General features: G+C 28.5%; 2 protein-coding genes across 2 annotated transcripts in view; both read right to left on the reverse strand.

The window, feature by feature from the left end:
• The window catches only part of LOC113369799 (epsin-2-like), a 23,225-nt gene extending 5,124 nt beyond the window's left edge, over positions 1-18,101 (reverse strand). The window contains 6 exon segments of the mRNA XM_026610370.1: positions 1,091-1,314; positions 3,201-3,315; positions 3,317-3,648; positions 5,159-5,248; positions 8,241-8,373; positions 17,904-18,101. Coding sequence (XP_026466155.1) covers positions 1,091-1,314; positions 3,201-3,315; positions 3,317-3,648; positions 5,159-5,248 — 761 coding nt within the window. The 5' untranslated portion in view covers positions 8,241-8,373; positions 17,904-18,101.
• A 2,624-nt stretch (positions 18,102-20,725) lies between these two features.
• Positions 20,726-23,711, reverse strand: LOC113371144. Its single transcript, XM_026611789.1, has 3 exons — positions 23,524-23,711; positions 20,998-21,200; positions 20,726-20,901 (listed from the first exon to the last, which is right to left on the reverse strand). Exons 1-3 carry the CDS (start codon positions 23,709-23,711, stop codon positions 20,726-20,728), a joined length of 567 nt encoding a protein of 188 aa, XP_026467574.1.
• Positions 23,712-23,956: the final 245 nt, after the last annotated feature.

Below are 23,956 nucleotides of genomic sequence, written 5' to 3' on the forward strand. Positions count from 1 at the left end.
TTGATAATATTATTTGACCAATATTATACCCATCGATTGAATATACATAATTAAACAACTTTTTCTATGCCCATAACATTTAGGATGTTCAATTACACCATTAACATTATTAATAATTCATCAAGCATTTTAATCAAACTCATTAGAACAATTTCCAAGGGATGTAGCACCCACAATGTAGATAGGAAAATATTCAATAGACGAGCAATCTTGAATCTACATAAAAATTGTAGTATTGTGAAATAAAGTATCCAATATAAAATTTGATCATTATTGCGGATTCAAGAACAACAAACCGATTATTAGGCAAAATTTATAATTTTTAATGCGCATTGAATTTTCATATAAATAAACAATCTATCAAAATGAAATGTACATTTACTACATTGAAAATACCTCGAGCTATGGATGTTTAATATCCATGAGAAAAGGAGGCTTAAAGCTCAGAAAATTAGAATCATAAAACAGTTACTATAACTTTGTAGAAAATTTATCAAAATTTTATATATGTGAGATCACAAAATATTTTTAGACGCTTCGAAACTGTTTCATTGTGAACCAACCTCGAGATGCTTTATATCTAAAGGGAAGGTGTTCTTAAGGATAAAAATTTATGAGAACAAATTTGCGAAGTATCATAGGGACATCCAGATACCGCCGTAATTTAATCAAAACACTTGATTGAAATATTATAACGCATTATAAAGGGTATTTCGCTAGTATGACAATTTAACTAGTATGATATAAAACATTTAATTTTTTTTCTTTGTATTTACTATATCAATCTATACAACGTATGTTATAAATAAACTAATCAACGCTATTTAATACCAAGCTTTATCTAATGGCATTGAATTTTTTTTTAAACCGGTACATGTTTTTAAGGAAATTTTGTCGAAAGTCAAATCTTGACCCAATGTACACCATATACTTTTTACAATTTAGGTGCATACAACTCCGATTATTTTAAACGTCTAACGTTGAAATTTCTAGCGAAAACATAAATTTTTCTTTGGGAAGCTGTTCAGCAATATAATTTGCTTTATCAAAGTGCATGTAACTCAACGAAATCAAAATATCTAAGCCTCACCGAAAATCTTGTTGGCTCTGGCTAAGCGCTAATTGTAATCTAACGTCGTCGCTCCTGCGCCTCTGCTCTCCTGCTCTGCTTCTTCTGCGGCTCATTGCCAAGGCTAGTTGCAATTGTAATTCTTCTTCACCAGCTGTTTGTGGTCTTGCCGACTCCATTTCACGTGAAGACAACGGACTGGCATGGGTCGGCGGAGGAGTGGCGCACCATTCGGCTGGTCGAAACTAAAAATGGAAGCAGAATTTAATTTACTTATACCTGATTCGATAATTGTATTCAGTAATGCTATTATAATCATTATCAATAGTTTTTCTGATCTTAGGTTAACTGACTATACCAGTAACATAGTCCTTTAATAAAGTGTAATAACATAATAAGAAAAAAAAAGCAAATAATTATAAAAAACTTGAACAGAAAACTAAATTAGAAAATACACATAAAGAACCAAGACAGATCAAACTTTCAAAAAATATTATTGACTCCTAAACACAATTCTGAATTCATCAATTTACAACAAATTACTAATATATAAGGCAGTCACCAAACCCGTGTGGACCTATAGTATTCAACTTTGGGGTACAGCCAAAAAGAGCAATTAAAACAACATTCAACGTGCTCAAAACAAAATCCAGAGGTGGATATTAAATGCTCCTCGCTACACGCCAACATGGATCCTCCACAAAGATACAGGCATACCTACAATTCTAAAACAAATAACAATGGTTGCCACCAAATATAAAAACGGAATAGACGTCCATCCTAATGATTTAGTCAGTCTAGTCTATCTGGAAGACAAGCCTTAGAAGAAAATACCTGTAGCCCTAATATAGTATAATTAACTTTAATACTTTAATTTTGCTAATTTTTTTCTTTTATTTTTATTATTTTTGGTATCATCATATTTTATTAGCCCTAGTTGATACATACGGTATAGACTGCAGAATAAAAAAAATAAAAAAAAAAAATAGTTCGGATAAGATGACATATAAGGTAAGGACATATGATACATTTAAGAAGACAGTTCGTATACAAATAGTTTAATCCTTTTTGAGACATCAGCACATAACACATGTGTCCACAAACTTTATACTTGTTTATCTATGGTGACCACCCAAAGGGGCAACAAATCATGCATCAAAACCAACTTCCACCAGGCTCTTAAGGTAAATAGAGGGTTTTGCAGCAACAAATGCAATTCTCTTCTTTTTATCGATGGATTAATTCTTCGGTCTGTTTTTAGAAGTAGAGTAGAAGTTTAAATCCAATTAACTTTGACAGGTTTTAATTTTCTTTTTTTTCTTGGCCTCATATGATCTTACTTGTAATACTTGCGAAATAGTACTATATCATTTTGTCGATTGTATAAGCATGTCCCATTGTTCAAAAGTGAATGGATAATTATCGAAATTCCACCTGATAATTGCAATAAGATTGATCAAAATCCCTAGTACCATAATAGTTGCATAAGTTGCTCGACTTTACCAATCCTTACAATAACAAGAAACAAGTCCACAGAAAACATGAGAAAACCACCGTCAAAATAAACTTTTGATGTGCAATACACGTTTGAACTTTTTGTCGAGACTTGGACAATGACACACTCAAAATTGTCAGATTTGATTGTGATTATGCCTGTCTTCATTTGACACATTCGCGGAAATGTTACTGAAACTAACCAATAAGGCTAATGATTTAAATAAGGCCACCGTGTCATTTTGTCTATGTATACCAATTTGTCTGTACTTCTCCTACGTATTTTTAATAATAGGCCTAATCTTTGGTAGTCCCAACCAATTTTAAAACATTATTGACAAAGAAAAGGATATATGGTGCACTATACAATTATATACAAGCAAATAAAATAAAATGTATATGACTGATGTGCGTGTATGCAAATCAACTTAGAGACAAGTCAAAATCTTGGGAACGTTAAATATTTTAGGATATAAAATGATAAAAAACTTGAATCACATCAATCAGATCAATTAAAATATCCATGACTTATAGTCGATTAATCTTGACTGAATTTGATCAAAATTCAAAAATAGATTAGTTTTTCAAACGAACATTAAATCAACTATTTATATAGAAATGTATATATAAAACTCACATTGTCAGGTGATCGATCACCGCCGTCACTTCCGAAGGCGCTTGCCGACTGAGCGAACCGTTCCTTGGCTTTCAATGCTCTTGCACGTTCATTTCTCAAACGCTCCTCATCACCACAAAGTAACTAATTGCTTTGCCTTTTCTCTAACATTTACCCCTTTATCTTTACCTTCTTCCATATACTGAAAATCTTTCAAAGTCTGAACGGCAAAGATATTTTCTTTACATTGTTGTGCCACTTTTTCACTGCCAGTTTTGATCAAATATTCTAGTAGAACTAGTGCTTTATAAACATGCCTCCAGTTTTTTCCATGATCGTTAAGTCTTTTCCAAACCATTTGCATTATTTCTGTATATGCTACGACATTGTAGGTCAAGTCGGCGATTTCTGACATAATAGTCGAACTGGGTCCCCATGGGTCATTTGAGGTTGCCTCTCTAACTTTGATCTAAAAAAAAATAGTTCGAAAATATTAAGAAAATATTTATTAAAATAAAAATTTAGATTAAAAATAGAAAGTTAAGCATGCGAATTTGTATATTAGATAAAAAATGGGTGGCATCATGATAATTTTCAAAATAACATAAAAAATACTACAGTGAGAACATAATCTAAACAAATAGTAATAATAACTATAATAATAATAAATAAATAGAAAAATATAACTATTGTATTACACATTTATTCTGTATTCCTTATGTCCTCAAAATAATATGCCCACTGATAGAGATAGGATTATATATCAGAACGATTGATATAACAAAGATTTCCTAAAAATCGTTGATATTTTTGATATATGGTCTTTGAAAATTAGAACCTAAATAATATTTAATAAGCGATTAAAAATATGTATTCTCTGAGCTGTTTGTTTACTAGCTACATTCCTAATCTATCGTCTTCTAATCTTCAAGAGGGCAACTCAGTGGTTGACTACTCATATTTTATATTACCATGTATAAGTACAGTAATATACTTATAGGTATTAGAAATGTTTATCTAATAGTATTAAGTTGTATGTGATGCAGTAATGTCAGCGAAAGGTGATTTTCATATAAGATTATATTTGAGATCTAAAACCTCAAGTAAACATTTCATATCATACTGCTTGATATCGAGCTTGACAAAGGTGGGGATCAAAACCGGAATTACTTAAGATAGGCCACGACCCTGCCGGTCAAGACACGGCTGGCTCCAAAAAAATAAATATATACTGATGAATATTACAAAATAAACATGTAATCTTCTATATATATAAAAATAAGTCGGGTTTTCCTTCCTGACGAAATAACTCCAGAACGCACGAACCGATTTCGACAATTTTGCATTCGTTGGAAAGGTCTCGGGCTCCGCAGGTTTATAGCTAAGAAAATTAATGGTGCATGGCATCGTGCCCTAATGCAAATTGCTGGAACTTCACGCACCGTAAATAAAAATTCGAGTAATAAAAATAATCAACAATTATTTTAAATAATTTCAAATAGATTATCTTCTTCTTCTATATATTAAAATAAGTCGGGTTTTCCTTCCTGATCAAATTTTTCATTTCAAATATAAAACAAACAAAAAATTTCTTCATCTTTCTCACGAAACCCATCTGGTGGCGAAACGGAGTTCGTCGGGTTTGCTAGTCTATTATAAAAATAGTAAAAGTTTGAGTCATATCCATAACTATCAATAACCTAGTATTTCGGTTGCGAATTCAGAAATCAAAGTAATTATTATCTTATAAGTATAAATAAACAGGTCAGTGAATATGTATTTTAGAGTTCACAACAGATCTAGATCAAAGCAGAAGATGGTCATATATTAAACACAAATAGTACACTCATTAAGAGTTGCTTGTAAACAATTCATAATTTAAACATAATTAGTGCATGCAATGTATAATTTAATGTTAGTTATCAGTTTTCACATTTATAAAAAAATAATTAGAAAATAATATAAAATGATAAGCATACCTGAGCATCTGAATAGTTATGCGCAAGATTCTTTATATTTCTGCGCAGGCCTGCGACGTTTACTTGCATTTCGTCGCGCTGTCTTCTCATCTAAAGAAAATAATAATAATATAATATATAATAATAATAATTGTATAATTTTATGATTTGTTTTTATTACTAATTGTAAGATATAACAAACAACTGACAATAAAATAAATTAAAATATCTCAAATAGAAAAACAAAATATGTACTAGAAAGATTTTAAATAGAATGTTCAAATTACTTACATTTCTAATTAAAATTCTAATGATATTTGCGCAGGAAATGGATAAAAGCTATTTTAAAAGCTATTACTATTATCAAAACAAAAAATAATATAAAGTAAATTTTGGTAAGAGCCACCATTCTTGATGATCAGAATTTTACTGGATATTTAATTAAAGATCAATTAGTAAATGCATTAACAATGAGTCTTAATACTCATAATAGATGAATAATTATTTTACGCTTACATACACATAACGTAATGATAATGCATATTTGTTTTTTCTAAAATATAAACCTCAAACAAAACGTCGTGATGGTTCATATTTGTTTTTATTCAAATATGAATCTTCAAATAGCACGCGAACAAAAACTTTTAAACAAAAATATTTTTAAAAACAACAGCAAATGTTTATATTTTTGTTACTAATGCTAGAACGTTTATTCAACATTTGCAATTCTTCATAAAGCAAAATATATATTTGTAATATAAGAAAATTACACATACACAATACTGAATAAAATTTCACTATACTAACAATAAGCAATTTTTGAGTTTTTGTACTAAAAACAATACGATATTATGATACTTTGACAATATGTCGATCTGATAATAATTTATCAGTTGAATGTGGCGCGATAAAACCAATTTATTAGACTGACACAACAGATCATTACAAGTATAAAACAGTATGCATATGTTGAGGCAAAACTTGATACTTTTTTCTCATTTATTATGAAATAAAAAATGCATTAACTATTTGAAAAAATTTTGTAACTAGGTGTAAGTGGCGCCTGGCCTTAAGGAAAGTTGCATAAATTTTTCGATATGTGTAAATAAGCGACTCAATCGATAAGAACGTAGTTTTAGCAACTCTTAAAAGTGAAAGGTTGATTCAACTGTTTTTTATTTCTAAAAATTTTTTACTGTTTTTCCAAAAAACTAATTAATGCGATTTCTAATTGATATCCTTCAAACAAAATTATTATATCCATAATTGTATATTATTTACATTAATATTTTATTACACTTTCATGATAAAGCTTTATATTTATTCAAAATTTCATTGAAATCGCCAAAAAAAAATTTGAATTATAAAAAAACGGCCCGGTCGATCTTTACCAAAAACTAATCATATTTTTACAAGTCAAATTAATTACTCAATGTCTTTCTATATAGACAGATTGTAATTTATAACAAAAAAAATCTTTTCGAGTAAATAATAGTAATGTACATGTTCAGGCAAAACTTAATACATTTTCTAATTTATTATGGAATTATAAAATAAATTAACTATTTAGAGTTTGATAACTGGGTGTAAGTGGCGTCTTGCCTTGAGGCATGAAATTTCCGATATGTGTAATAATCGAATTAATTAATAAAAAATAAGTTTTAGATCCATTTAAAATTATAACGATAATAAAATAATGTTTTCACTTTTCACTGAAAGCTAATTAATGTTATTCATAATCGATATCTTTCAAAATAACTTATAACATGTATAAATGTATTAATTAAAGTTACCTCATATATAATGTTCAATAATAAAATAGAACAAACGAACTACTTTTGTGTATTATTTCTACTTGATTTAATATGAATAAAATTTAAAAAATTCAAACTTCAATGATTTTTATAATTAACATCACCATGAACTTTCAACTTGAAAGCATCAATAAAAACATATTTTAACAATTATATACGAAGAAACTGCCCGGCTTATCTTTAGCAAAAACAAATCTGAATGATTCTTAGCTGATATCTTTCGAAATGGTATTTTCAATATCAGATTAAGATTTTTGGGAAAAATGGTGACGAATATTTTTGAAAATCTATCTGACAATTACAAAGAAACCTATAACTTATCATTGCGTGTTTTAATCAAATCATTCAATCAAATGATTTTATGTCAGCAAATACTTCAAGTATAGTTAATTAGTCATAATTGGATTGGACAATCACTGGGTTGCCATCCTTTCAAAAATCTACATAATAAAAGTCAAAACAATTACTGAACGTCCTAAGTAAGTGTAATTAAAATTTGTACTAAGTTGTAATTAAAAAAAAGAAAATGGGTTTAAAATTTCTTAAAACAGTGCCGAGAAAAACAAATTTAACAAATCGATTTTTCAAAAACATAAACGAAAGAAAGCTTACTAACGTTAAAAAAGTTAAAAATCAGTAAGTAAAAAACAGGAGAAAAATAACATAATAAGAAAATCAGTGCGTTTCTTAACAAATAAATACCATATTCTTTTCCTTTTACTATTATTATTATTATTATGTGCTTTTATTTTATATGAAATCATTATAATACGGATATCATTTTATTGAAAATAATATCCTTTATTTTGTACTCTATTTTATTTATATTTATGTTATTGTTTATTAATGTTACTCTAGGTTTTATATTATTTAGCAGTTGTTACAGATATTGTAATTATAAAAAAAAAGCTTTTCCTAAATTTCAAAAACAAATAAATATCATATTCTTTTTTTTCTATTAATCTTTTCCTAAATTTCAAAGAAATCCTGAACAAATAAATATCATATTCTTTTTTTTCCTATTAATATCTATAATTCTTTTAATAAAATAATTCTATTATTAATTCTATTAATTCTTAGTTATAATAATAACATTTTTATTATATTTATCATTTTAATTTCCAAGTTATCATTTACAAAAAACTTCTATTAATTTGTACTTCTTCAAAATATCGTAATTGTAATAAATGGAATATGATATATATTTAACATACACATACGTGATATATAACAACTACATGAAGTAAATTCTATGAATCAATAATTACTATAACAAGAAAATCACTTACCTTGGTTAATTTTGTTTCACAGTTTTCCTAAATTATTTTTCCGAAAATATGTCCCGTGATATTTCGGAAATGATTGGGCGGAAGATTAATGGTTTGTTAGTCAGTTACTACGGCGATAAGACACAGCCAGCTTCTGTCAAATTAGCAAAAATACAATAAATACAATATTATTAATTAACGAACATTCACTAAACTAAAGGTATTAATATTAGACAGGTTAATAATTGAAATCAATAAGTACTTGTATCGCTGCATTGTTATTAGAAACAACTAATCGTGTAATATTATCGTACACACTGAGCAAATTCTTAGTATCATATTCAAGAATCATTATTAAAATTGAATGATATCAATATTGCACGAGCGTGGAGGAATAGTACCTCAAATTTTAATAAATAAATATTTATTATTTAAATAATTGCATTAATAATTAAGTTAATTATTATATCATATTTAATGTGAAACTCTACGAACTTAAAATATTAGATTATGTCGAGGTTTGCGCTGTTTTTTTAAAATAATCTGTTTGTTAAATAGATTGAGTGTATCATTTAATATACAGAAAACATACAATTTAAAACTAGTGCATGGTGCCTAAGCAAATTGCTGGAACTTCTTGTACTGAAAATTGAAAATTTTAGAAAAGCTTTAAAATTTTTTGGAAACTGAAAAATATATTAGATTTCTGTGAATTCTGAAATATTAAAAAAAAATACTTTCTTGAATAATTCTAAATTTTTTTTATATTTATTTTGTAGTTTTTATAAAATATCTGATAATTTCACGTGCTCATGTGCAATTAATGATCATTTTTGACCACCAATTTAAATGACTCTTTTACTTTTTTATTATATCTCCGAAACCGCTGGACCTGCCTTTCCAAAAAAATAATCAGTTCTTCATTTCATCAATACAAATAAAATGTTTTTTAAGTTACTGGACGCTTCGTTCTCAAAAAAACTGAATTTCCATTTTTGGCACTTTTTGCCCCATATTTTTGAAACGATTAGACCTGCCTTTTCCAAAAACTAATCCGTACGTCTTCCCATCAATAGAAATCGAATGTTTTTTTTAATCATTCAAATCGGTTAATCCGCGTTCTTGAAATTGTCAACGAAAATTTGTATCCGCAAGCACTCACACACTTTAGAAATCATTGAAATATAGATTTATATAAAAAAATTCACATTTGATTTTTTTGCGATTATTATAACCTACCCGACATTTCAATTAATGATAACTTATTGGAAAAAAATCGGACTTAGTCGATTCAGATTTAATTGCAAGTTAATTTGAAAACGCAGGAATTAAAAAAGTCTGATAATTAAGTTAAAATGCAAGTATAAGATATAGTTTATGATAAGCAACAATATTGAAGATATGAAATTTAACAAGTATTTTTCATTTATCAATTTCTAAAACCAACATAAAAATGTTGCTCACTAAGAATTTCCTCTTTGGTCATAATAGAACTTTGATACATATTTAAAGATTTTCTCAATTATCTTCGAAAATCGATGTAACAGCAATTTATTTATTATGCAGCATGCAAATCCATAACAATTAACTCATTCATCGTATTTTTTTCTTGTAGTAAATATAAATATAATCATTTCCATAACAAAATAAAATACGAATAAATAATAATCGGAATCATCACATAAAAATGTGACTTGGACTTCAAAGCATTCTTAATGATCAATGTTTTAAATACTCTAATATAAAACAACGGTACTATTTTAATAACAAATGTAAAAATACTGCATATGCAATATGAGAAATCTCTAAAATCTTTAATTATGTTTAAACGTTCTATAAATTTAAAAATACATTCTCAAAAAGCTGAGATATTTTATCAGAATTACCAAATTCATATATTAGTTTCGAACTTAAGTACTGATTTTTTGGTAATTTTATGAAATTTGATCATTTTTATAATCGGTATATATTTTTTCAATGCAAACCAGGGCTTCACCATGGTTCAGTGTATAGAGAGATGGGATTTCAATCAGAAGTTAAATATTCAATACCCGTCTCGGACAGCCTAATGTCAAGCAGCAGTGACATCAGTTTTCACTTGAAAATATAGATATCAATATATTTTAGGTAAAAATAATACTACAATGACATTGCTGCAAAAATAAAATAGATAACAGCAATATATTTTAGGTAATAATAACCCGACCATATGACATTGCTGCATAAATAAAATATTCATTAGTATTAGTATTACATAAATTATAATAATAAATTCTGCATATAGAAATGATGATTAAGTTAACCGTTGAGTTGCCTTCTAAAAACCGACATAGTTCAGTAAATAATTGCAACTTGTTATAATAAAAAATAAAAATAAAAAAATTGAATATTTTCGAAAAATAAGAGTTCCATTCTATTCTATTCAATCGAATTGTAAATCTAATTCAATTTCGAAGCAATGAAGGTGTCTAGAAAATATTTATTATAGGTAATAATTAATAATTTATAATTATTGGTAATTATTGACAATTATGAATTATTCTATTTTTAGATCATGGAAAATTAAGAATGTAACAAGTGCAAATTCCATTAAATAAAAAATGCACATTGAAAAAACTCGTTAATATTTCTTGAAGCTTAACAACGTAAACATGTTTATCTGATTTAACATTTTAATGCACAAAAAATGATACGTTAAAAGAAAACCAAATCAGGAATATGCTGATGCGCAAGGACAATGTATAGTTAAATAATAGAAATAATTAGTTGAAATAAAATGAAAATAATTTATTAACAAAATCCACACAGAAAAAATGAGTTTTATGTAGTAAGAGATGCCCATATTTGACCTCTTTATATAGTAGTTAAACGACTTAAAAAATTAGAGAAACTTAAACTATAAAAGAACAGACACCACTATATCATAGATAATAGAGATAAGCTAATATGTTGTAAACAAGGAATATTCTAAGAAATGAAAAATCTAGCTCTTCAAATATTATGCACAGGTGACAGAAATACAACTCCATGTTAATAACGCGTCGTTATATTAATCAAATATTTGAAAATAATAAATTTAACTCCCTGAAAATCAACAAACAAATACTATGCCCATTTCCAAATCAAAAGCGACATTACCACAATGAAATTTCAATGATAAATTATCATAAGTTATCAAAGAATCAGCACATAAGTTTGAAACTAACTTATGAGTTTTTCTTCAAACATGATATATATGTAAGAACAAAACATTTGAAACCGAAATACCTAGTCAACAGATAAATAACTAACAAAGTGTTATGAACCATTAGATTTGTCTTAAAATTTGCAGTTTCACTGCATACCACACACGATCATATGGAAGCATCGCGAGCAAAAGTCCTAAAATTTAAAGATAAGTGAAAAATTCGACATCAAATTAATTAAATATATCTTTTTTAACTGCCGATAATTCATAAAAATAGAAATGGAGTACAGGTACAAAATAAATGAATCAGGTTGCAGCGCAATGATATTAACAAATCAATAATAACTAGTGGTGTGTGGAATTGCTCCTTAAGACTAATTTTAGATGCTTTTATTGGATTGACGAGTTTTAGATTTGTTTGTATTGTGCTGAGAACTGAACTGAACTTGTTCGAAATATAAAAATTTAATACAGAATATTTATATATATATACATTAATATTTTTATAGATCTATAAATTTCAATTATTACTTCAGTTGCTACTTTATAAATATCCAATAAAGTTTGAAAAAGTGAAGTATGCGAATACTTCAATGTTTGTTTGCAATGAATCTGGTACGAGTCTTATAAGTATTTAATATGAATACTATAAGAATTTCAAGAATGTTCTTATGCTTATTCTGAACAACAAAATAGTAATTATGTATATATAAAAATAAACATGAGTGTGTGTGTATGTGATATGTTGTACTTCGAACAAATAATCGAAAATAGCAATAGAACGTTGTAAAAATATATGAATATTTCATTCAACCATGATACTTTTCAAACCAATATATAATGTGCTACCTTTTAAAACGTAATGATACCATAATAATAATAATAAATTTATTTTCGATAATTTAACGTACTCGCGACATTTTGATAAACAAGTTAAATATTTAAAAAAAAATGATTCATTTGAATCCTAGAAATTCCGCCAAATATTTAATAAAACCACTTAGATAAAAATTGAAACAATTTAGTTCGCGACTGTGTATTACTAGGTAAGTAACAAGACAAATCCCAGGAATAAAATGTAATGTTACCGAAACTTTAAGTTCGAAAAATAATGTTTAATTATTTTTATAGAAATTAGAATAATAATGTTAAAAAAAGGTTTGGTCTTACATTAGTAGAGAATAATACATATAGTGTTATTACTTTCAAATATATTTGTAACATTAATATTTAATTTCCCTTTAAATTTTTGCATGCAATTGTATGGATACAATTTTTCGTCGATTTTTTAGGGAGCTCAACTGATTTGAATGATTCAAAAAGCATTCCATTCGTAATGAAAGGTAGACTGGATGATGGTGCAGCCTTTTACTAGATACAAAGCTAAAAGTACAAAAAATGGCAGTTTTTGAGATAACAAAGCATCCGATTCATTTTGATTGTGAAGAAACGATTAGTTTTTTTTTAATTTCCAATTTTTTAATTTAAAATTGCTAAAATAATTCGGATTTTAATTTTCTTAAATATTAAATTATTCTATCTAAAATTCTAAATCCCATTTAGATACTTGAAATAAATTTATATAATTCTTAGAAATATGAGTAAGATCCTTTAATTCTACTTCCGCTTGATTAAGTTTTGTTTATTTAGTTTTAGACAAATAAAAACCTCGTCGGCTAATTTATAAGCTCTTATATTTTGTCTATAAAATACGAATAATGGAAAGTGTATTTATGATAATCTGTTGGAAAACATTTAATATTCCTCGAATATTTTTATTACTGTTAAGGAAGTTCCAGCAATTTGCCTTAAGGCATGATGTCATAGATAATTGTTTACAAGCAAACTCGAATGATATAAAGGCTTGCGATTAAATTAGTAGAAAAAATTATAAACAGTGCCTGAGGGTTTTTATTAACTTCTCGTATAGTAATCGCAAAAAAATCTAAAATGAAAATTTTTATATATATTTACGTGTCAAAGGTTACTGAACCTTTTGGCATACCTTAGAAAAAATTGATGTATGTGTGTATATGTGTGTGTGCACGTATGTGTGTGCATGTATGTATGTGTGTGTGTGTGCGCGGATACAAATTTTCGTCAACGATTTCATGAATACCGAACAAACGATTTGAATAATTTAAAAAAACATTAGATTCGTATTGATAAGGATTCGTGCTGATTAGTTTTTGGCGAAGACAGGTCTAGTAGTTCCGAAGATACGCGAAAAAAGTGCCAAAAACGGTAAATCAATTTTGAAGCGAACGGAGCGTCCGATTTTAAAATATCAAAAAACATTTTACTTGTATTGACAAGACGAAGAACTGATTACATTTTTGGGAAGGCAGGTCCAGCGGTTATGGACTCTCAATAAAATAAGTTAAAAAAATGTCATTTGGCGGTCAAAAATGTTTATTGGACATATGTACATCAAATTATCAGATATTTTATAGAGATTTTAATAATGTGTACACATTTTGTGTAACTTTTTTGGGGTTCCGTACCAAGATTTTTAAGTACGGTACGGGAAGTTTGAGCAATTTGCACGATGCCATAGATAATTGTTTACAAGCAAACTCGATGATATAAATGCTAGTAATTAAATTAGCAGAAATTATAATCAGCGCCTGAGGGTTTTTATTCAAAATATAAACTAGTGGGGTGGGTGGCATCGTGCCTTAAGGCAAATTGCTGGAACTTCCCGTACCGTAACGAAACGTTCGAGGAATATTGAATGTTTTCAAATAGATTATTATAAATATTGTATTATTGTCTAATATTTATAATAATTATATAAACTGAATTGCAGAATTGAAATTATTGTTTAAAGTATATTAGAACTATAGTCAGAATTAAAAATAAAATCTGAATTATTTTCGATATACAAAAAATTAAAAAAAAAAAAAAAAAAAAAAAAAAAAAAAAAAAAAAAAAAAATGGTACAATTTTTTTTTTCCAAAATTAATTATTTTGTTAAGACAAGCAGAAAGTTCTTTGAATCAATTGAATCGGACGCTTAGTTCTCCCAAAACTGCCATTTTTTGTACATTTAGCTCTGTATCTCCGAAATGGCTGGGCCTGCCTTTGCGAAAAACTAATAACCCTTTCTCCCAATCATTACTAATGGAATGTTTTTTAGATCATTCAAATCGGATGCTCCGTTCTCTCAAAAACTCGATTTCTATTTTCTGCACTCTTTGCTCCTTATCTCCGTAACTGCTGGACCTGTCTTTGCCAAAAACTAATCAGCTCTTCTCCTTATTAATAGGAATCGAATGTTTTTTAACCATTCAAATCGTTGATCCGTACGCCCGAAAACGTGGACGAAAATTTGTATCCATACATACATACACACACACACACACACACACACACACACACACACACACACACATCCATTTTTTCTGAGGTATGCCAAAACGTTCAGAAACCTTCAAAACGTCGAGAAATGTAAAAATTTTCAATTCCGATTTTCGGCCCATTACAATAACTTACCCTACGGGAAGTTAATAAATTATGGAATCATGTTTCTATTATCTGGAAATTTGTAGCTGCATGACAATGCCACATTTCTGATACCGCAATAATGTAAAGATTTATTTCATTTGTCCTTAACACACTTAACCAATGTTAAAAATAACACAGGAACCTACTCATAAAGAATGCACCAACATACCTGAACGTACGTGACTTGTGCACATTTTGATTAGTCAATTGAAATAATACATTACACACTTTTGTAAATATTATTCTTCTGTATCACTCGCAGTTGCATAATTCTATAGTAAACAGCTGATTATAAAAAAATATTATAAAATGAATGAAAAATATTGTTAAGAAAATTATTCTATATTTATTTATTTACGTATTACTTTGCTGAATGGATTGATTCAAAAATTTTGTAGAAGTTGTGATTATAAATGTCAAATTAAAAGTCTGACAAACGTCAAAATTTTGGAAGCATTTTTTATCTGTCAACTATAAAGCATTTTATGCGCATATACACATACTATAAATAAGCAGCGTTATTAACTTCCCGTAGGGTAAGTTATAGTAATCGTCCAAAAATCGAAATCAAAAATTTTTACATTTCTCGACGTTTTGAAGGTTTTTGAACATTTTGGCATACTTCAGAAAAAATGGATGTGTGTGTGTGTGTGTGTGTGTGGTGTGTTTTGTATGTCCGCTTTTTTTTTCGTCCACGTTTTCGGGCGCACGGATCAACCGATTTGAATGGTTTAAAAAACATTCGATTCCTATTGATAGGGAGATGTGCTGATTAGTTTTTGGCAAAGGCAGGTCCAGCCGTTACGGAGATATGGAGCAAAGAGTGCAAAAAATTGAAAGCGAGTTTTTGAGAGAACGGAACAACCGATTTGAATGGTTTAAAAAACATTCGATTCCTATTAATAGGGAGATGTGCTGATTAGTTTTTGGCAAAGGTAGGCCCAGAGGTTTCGGAGATACAGAGCTAAATTTAAAAAAAATGGCAGTTTTTGAGAGAACTAAGCGTCCGATTAAAATGATTCAAAGAACTTTCTGCTTGTTTCAACAAAATAATTGATTTTGGAAAAAAAAAATTTTTGTTTTAATTTTTTTTTCAAAAATTTTTTTTTGTAATTTTGGACTAAAAATTCAAAAAATCACCCAGGCTAAGCACAGTCTAAGCGCCACTCTGGTACAAATGCTTACGCAAGTGCGTTTAGACTGTTTTGTGTACTGGAGCACTTTTCCAATTTTGTGAAAAATTATTGAAAAATGTGAAAATGCCGCCAATCTGAGCACAGTATAAGTGAAAATGTCGCACAGAATTATTTGCAAATGCGTTTAGACTGTGACTATGCAGGAGCACTTTTTCAATTTTGTGTAAATTTGGCAACTTTTTTTTTTTTTTGAATTTGATTCGAAATGAAATGACGATTGTTAATGTTCTGGAGATGATAAATTGATTTATTTATAATTAACTTTCCATAGGGTAAGTAATCGCAAAAAAATCGAAAATGAAAATTTTTATATATCTTCACGTTTCAGAGGTTTCTGAATATGTTGGCATACCTTGGAGAAAATTGATGTATGTGTGTGTGTGTGTGTGCGTGCATGTGTGTGTGTTCGGATACAAATTTTCGTCGACGATTTCGGGAACACGGATGAAGCAATTTGAATAATTCAAAAAACATTCGATTCGTATTGATAAGGAGACGTGCTGATTAGTTTTTGTCAAAGGCAGGTCTAGCCGTTCCGAAGATATGGGGCAAAAAGGGCCAAAAACGGTAACTCAGTTTTTAAGAGAACGGAGCGTCCGATTTGTATAGTTCAAAAAACATTTTACTTGTATTAACAAGATGAAGATTTGATCAAATTTTCATGAAGATAGGTCTAGCGGTTTCGGAGATCTAGTAAAAAAAACTAAAAAAAAATAACATATGGCGGTCAACAATAATCATTAGACATTAGACATATGCATATCAAATTATCAGATATTTTATTGAGATTTTAACAATAAGTATAAGTTTTGTTTACATTCCTATGGGTTCCGTACTAATGTTTTTCCGTTAGACAGCGACGCGGCGCTTACGCGCTTTATTTTTTTGTCTCTATGCAGTTAAAGAAGTACGATTGCTTTGAAAAAAAGTTCAGATCTTCCAAAATATGTCAAAATGAAGATAACATTTTTTTCCAGAAAAAAATTTTATAAAAAAATTGTTTAAAAATTTTTTTAAAAAAAAAATTTTTTTTTCAAAAAAAAGTAATTTTTCGTCCAATTTAAAATTTCCAAAAAATCTTATTTTTTCGAAGTAAAATTTTTTCAAAAATGTTAATCGTTTTTAAAAAAATAATAATTTTTGGCACGGGAAGTTCCAGCAATTTGCCTTAAGGCACGATGCCTTAATTGCCTTAAGACAGAATTTCACTTACAGCTAGTTTATTTAAGAAATCATGACATGTATATGTAGACAAAAATAATTTAATTATTTACAACTCTCTTCTAACTGTTCAAACATTATGCATGTCAAATAAAAGCATAGACTTTTAATTTGCTCTATTTATTTAAACAATACGTCATAATGGTAATCAAATATTTGAGAATGAGAAACTAATCTTGTTACAATTTGTAATTTTATACATATTTGTATAAAATGTATCTTCGTGAAGAATCAAATTAAACAGATCTAAAAAATATAAAACCAAATCGTAAAAATAGCGTTTACCGTTATCAATAGTTTAGATAACATTTTTTTAAGCAGAGATTGAATACACATAAGCTTTTCACGCATTAAATTCATGCTATATTGTAAACATTAGTATAATTAAATTTATAGGATATACGCAATAGCAGGCATTTGTTCGTCACAAAGTAAACAACTTTTTTAGAACTAATTTTATCATTTAATACACAAAATTATTTCTATCAAAATGTTCAAAATAATGTTGCACAATATGATATGCAACAATATGATATTTAGTTATTGCTTTATGAAATTAGAAATTTGACATACCTAATATAAAGGCACATAAATGAAAAAAGTCTCTCCGAATTAGACCCTTGAACACTAACCAGTCAAAACACAAAACAAATCAATTTTAGATAGACAACGATATAAAATATTTGTTATAATATATTTTAATTTCACTCTATATTAGTCAATCACATAAAAATTCATGTAAAAAAATATAAAACTCATCAATGACAACCTATTTGCTTGTATGACGACAAACTAACATGGCCGCCTGGCCTACTAGCCTTCCATCTATGGGAGCCAAGCTGAAATAGATCCGCATTCATTCGAAAAGAAAAATCGTAGGGGTCGACGCACTTCATGAAAGTGCTAGATGACAGTTGAAACACATTGGAGCAATGTACCAACCTAGGTAATAAAATGTCAGAAAAACGACCGACCAACATTTAGAAACAAAAGTTTTTCAACAGTTAAACAAAAAATTTATTTGAATTTGAATTTGAATTTTCTTTCAAAGCAATTGCGCTGCGTAGCTGTTTTAGAGACTTATAACAGAAATATAAACAAAACTTGTACTTATTATTCAAATTTTTATGAATTATCTGATAATTTGTTGTACATATGTCTAATGATGATGAACGCTAAATGGCTTTTTTAACTTCCCGTATGGTAAGTTATAGTAATCGCAAAAATATCGAAAATGAGAATTTTTATATCCTTACGTTTCAGAGGTTTCTGAATATTTTGGCATACCTTAGAAAAAATTATGTATGTGTGTGTGTGTGTGCGTGTGTGTATACAAATTTTCGTCGACGATTTCGGGAACACGGATGAAGATTTAAATAATTCAAAAAACATTCGATTCGTATTGATAAGGAGAAGGTGCTGATTAGTTTTTGGCAAAGGCAGGTCTAGCGGTTTCAAAAAGGTAACTCGGTTTTTAAGAGAACGGAGCGTCCGATTTGAATAATTCAAAAAACATTTTACTTGTATTAACAAGCGGTTTCGGAGATCTAGTGAAAAAAGTAAAAAAATATACCATATGGCGGTCAAAAATGATCATTAGACATATGCGCATCAAATTATTAGATATTTTATAGACATTTCAACAATAAGTATAAATTTTGTTTACATTCCTATAGGTTCAGTACCAATGCTTATCCGTTGGACGTCGGCGCGGCGCTTACGCGCTTTGATATTTCGTCTCTATGCAGTCAAAGCAGTACGATTGCTTTGAAAAAAAGTTCAGAATTTTCAAAATATTTCAAAATACACTTTTCTTTAAAAATCTAATTTTTCAGAGTAAATTTTTTTCAAAAATGTTAATCTTTTAAAAAAAAATAATTTTTGGGACGGGAAGTTCCAGCAATTTGCCTTAAGGCACAATGCCATGCGCCCCACTAGTTACTTTTTTTTATTGGCTTTCCAAAACCGCTGGTCCTGCCTTTCCACAAATTTAATCAGTTGTTTATTTCGTCAATACAAATAAAATGTTCTTTGATTCATTTAAATCGAACTCTCCGTTATCTCAAAAATAGAGTTACTATTTTTAACACTTTTTGTCCATTATCTTCGAAACGGCTGGACCTGCCTGTGCCAAAAACTAATCAACGCGTCTCCCCAACAAAACGAATGGAATGTTTCTTGAATTATTCAAATCCTTAATCTGTGTTCGTCGAAATCGTCGACGAAAATTTGTATCCGAACACACACACATCATACATCAATTTTTTCAAAGATATTTCAAAATTTTCAGAAACCTTTCAAGTGTAAAGATTTGTAAAATGTTCATATTCGATTTTTTTTAAATTATTATAATTAACCCTACGAGAAATCAATGAACAAAAAATCATACAAGTTTTCTTGTAAAAATATGATAAAAATGCATATTATTGATGTTCATTTCGAATTCTTATTAGAATATTGCAAAAAATACTAGAAATAGTAAATTCCCTTGCACTATTACGTCTTTATTTATGACCAATGCGTCAGTCAATTAGTTATATTGATATAATTGATAATAATGATTAACAATATAACTCAATATTTCCATGATGTTATATATTACTTAACTCTAGGTGCAAGTTCAAGGTTTGAAGAATGCACCGAATACACCAAGTGCAAGGAGTTGGTGGCAAAGAATAAGTTGAATACTCAAATTTGCCAAATGGAACTTGACTTAAGTGTTTGTTGGATGGAACTTCTGGGCGCCGCAGTTAAAATGAGCCGAGAAACTAATAAATGTCCAAGAGAGCTGAGGAGGAAGCAACAACATATTCATTCCCAGTCATATAGATTATGAATAAAATCAAAAATTAAACTTGCTTGCAAACAGAGTAAGAATATAAGGTAATCTTCCTATTGCTCAGGTCAGATACACTTTCAAGAGACAATAATCACAATTGGTATAAACTATTGTCAATTTGGCTATGTTTGGAGCTTTGCGGTTGCCGATACTCACCTCCATGAGAAACTAAGGGAGTACAGATTTCACATTTCGAAGAGTAGCACATACTACTTTGGTTACTTCCCAAAATTTATATGCTCTGAAGTAAATTACAATAAGGCAGCACATATTTTCAGCGGTGGTATTATTAATGATGAAGGTGGTACTTTGAATACATTTTTTATAATTCGTAAGAATTGAAAATAAAAAGTTAATTGTTTATCAAAATTGCCTATATAAAGTGTTTGTAAAATTACATTTACACCAACAACCATGAACCTGAACTTTACACCAGATTTTAATTGGTGATAGGTTTTAAATTAAAAATATTATTCTGTTGATACATCTAAGGTTCATGAACAGGTAATAAAACTTTAATTGAAAAATAGATTTTTATTTAAAAAACAAATTACAATTAATGTTTCCATGTAAAATGATTTCTTAAATTATTCATAATCGCAGTCCTTTGATAGCTTACCTCAGATTTACAAAATAATGCAAATAAACCCGGGCACTGATATTGTACAGTTTCTTCACAAGTAGTCTTTCCATCGACTGTGGGTTTGAATGTCATATCACTCACTGTTTTATCTGTTAATGAGTTTTAAATATTAAATATACAGATTAAATATTATTAGTAAGCTATTTCAATACTCTAATCTTTTCAATTTTTTATGTTACACTTACAACATAAAAATCCACTAAAGAAGCAAGTATTGTGCTTTGATTCTATAATATAACTGTGTACTTTTTCATTGATAGGCCTCACTGAAAAATGCCCATGCCCCACATTGTAAAGATAAGGCCACTGAGACAATCTTTCCGTATATGTAACTGAATAGCTCCATTTATCATATGTACCACTTTCATCAATGATAGAAAAATCTAAACTGAAACATACAATAATATGAATAAATGAAAACTGATAAACATGGGAATATAAATGCCATTGTTACATGTAACTTATTAATGATAAAGATAATAGGTTTTCATTATCAATATTAGCCAAACTCAAAATATTATATTCGTTAGACAGCTATTGTTATAAAATTAAGACTAATACCTAATTACTTAATTCTACATATTTTTGCATACATATAATTATTTATATTCAAAATTAACAAAAATAACAAATGCTGTTCACACAATTATTAAATGAATATTTTTTTTAAACTTTGAGAAAACTAATGTTATTTCTAATAGTATTATAGTTTTTATAAAAATCTTCATAGAACATAATTAATATATATAAGAATGAAGTTTTTTTTATATCTTTAAATGTGTTCATTATATTATATTAAGTTACACTTTAAAGTAAATCAATAAGTTTTTTGTTCGCAAATTGGAATTTTAAATTAAATGAAATTTGTAGCCTTTGAATCAATAGTGATCAAAAATTATATGAATTATAGGCCTAAACTTAGATAATTCAGAATAGTGTATTGAAAATATCGATTTGGCAATGAAGTAAATGCGGCTTTCAGTCTTCCATGGTTTAAATTGAATTTTTAATTGTGCTGATATAAGTCCAAATGTAAAATATCTTTTGTTATTGGATAGTAGGCAATTTAGTCGTCAATCAGTATATATAAAAGAGTTTTTTTAATCGATTGTTTAGAGATTGTTAAAAGATAGAAAATGAAATAAAAAATTGTCATGTTTTACTTTTTTATTTTTGCGAAGGCAAAAAGGCATCTCAAGCTCACAAAAAGTTATGAGATTATGGTGTCCTCCTAACATCTAGCCATAATTGAACAAACTTCTTAAAGTGAACTATGCAATCTCACCGCCTTTTGTTTTTCTCCGTTCTAAAAAGAGTCAATATACCTCAAGCGTAACTTTATATTTCTGATTAAATTAAATACTTATACACATTAAGAAGTGTTTCACTCATTAATATAAAATAATATATAGAGCAACCATCTGGTGACTCCCACGAAGAAAGAAACACATGCTTAAATCTTAATTATGAGGTATTTGACTCTTGATAGACTGGAAAACATAAGACAATGGTACTGTAGCGGCCTGTCAACACGTACCGCATTTCTACTGGACAGATAGACTCATATAGTGACAGCACGGAGAAAACAAAATAAATTCAAGTGTCAGATCTGATCTCGCTTTTGTTTCTCCCTAGTCGAATTTGCCAAAATTTATAATTCTTGAAACTTTTTCTTTTCAATTGTAAATACAAAAACACCAATCACATTTTATAAACGATCAATATGATAACACATAGTGTCGTCGATATTAATCTTACGTAAAATAAACCAAATATAAATAATATTTCATGGAATTTATTATTGTCTACAATTTGCAACAATTCTGGTATAAAAAATATGGACCACACTTCCATAGTACTATTGTTCATGTCGTTTGTACAATTATTGCGAGATGTCAGGAGGATGCCATAAGATGTTTATAGTGACAAAACCTTAAAAGAATGGCAGTATCAAAATTAGTTTGCCAAATTTTGTTCTGGTAATGATTTACTCAAAGATGAAGAGCACTCTGGTCGTCCAGTTGAAATTGATTGCAAACAAATTATCTATTTTTACTCTTACCACCCAACCGAACAATCAATTCTAATGTCTACATTGAACAGCTTTTGGAATAAAACAAAGTAGTTCAAGATAAGCAGTCTGAATTGACAAATTAATGTGGTGATTTATTCCATTATTGAGCTCTTTGACCACTCTGTAAAAATGATTGGAGTTTGGTTGGAATATTTTGCCACATCGCTCAGATATTCATAACCTTTACTCTCTCGATTTGGACCTCTACAAAACTTCTTGAAAAGTTAACAATTAAATGATTATTATAGTATCAAATTGTACCTATTTCAGTTTTTTGGGAAAGTGGAAACGTTGAGCAAAATACACAATACATTACAGAATAAAGTGATTTAGTTCCATACATAAAATGTCTTTGATTTTCTAACAAAAATCCGCTCTTACTTAGTTGCCCATCGAATAGTTTCTTTTGTTTGTGATTACCGTCGAAGTAATTTTGTTGCTAAACATGACTTGTGAATAATCCAAAACGAACAAGTTATGAATTTCCATACTTATATTTTGAATAACAAATAAAAAATTACACCAACTATAATTAGATAAAGTATCGCAGCAAACAACGGCGGGATCATTTTGTTAAACAAAATATCAAAAATAGTCAAAACATAAACAAATCAACAAGTGTCATTTTCAAACTCACATGCTTGGATTGATTTTCTTGATGTTACTGAAGTCAGCAACGTAATCCCATACCAACTTCGGTTTGGCATCAACGACGCGCGAATATTTAAATGTCATTGTTCTTGCTGTCAGACCCAGATAAAGCAGCAATAAACTTAAAGCAGCAATTCCAGCACGCTGTTTGTTCCATCTTATACGTTGCATCATTTCATTCAACGTTAAAGTTATTTCTATAATATATTAAGTCTTTTCTGAGAAGTCAGTGTGTCTCACCTAGAAAATAAAAATTATTTATTTATTCGAATACGATTATACATTTATATACAATTTATAGATTGAAATACTATTTTTTTAAGTTAATGGGTTTACAAAAATAATGTTTCAACAAAATTAATTGTGTGATCAAAAAAAATAATCAATCAATCAATTATGGATTGATTGATTAATTTTTT

The sequence above is a fragment of the Ctenocephalides felis genome, unplaced genomic scaffold (genome assembly GCF_003426905.1).
Source record: "Ctenocephalides felis isolate EL2017-DRISC unplaced genomic scaffold, ASM342690v1 CF-g0.4_SCAFFOLD_01492, whole genome shotgun sequence".
Taxonomy (NCBI): Eukaryota; Metazoa; Arthropoda; class Insecta; order Siphonaptera; family Pulicidae; genus Ctenocephalides; species Ctenocephalides felis.

What these genes read in the sequence shown, in the direction of transcription:
- LOC113371144 (XM_026611789.1), bottom strand. Translation starts at nt 23,711, where the DNA reads ATGATGCAACGTATAAGATGGAACAAACAGCGTGCTGGAATTGCTGCT. An exon ending in AAGAAAATCAATCCAAGCAT is followed by an intron (nt 21,201 to 23,523) that starts GTGAGTTTGAAA and finishes TGTATGTTTCAG; the next exon opens with TTTAGATTTTTCTATCATTG. An exon ending in CTTTAGTGGATTTTTATGTT is followed by an intron (nt 20,902 to 20,997) that starts GTAAGTGTAACA and finishes ACTCATTAACAG; the next exon opens with ATAAAACAGTGAGTGATATG.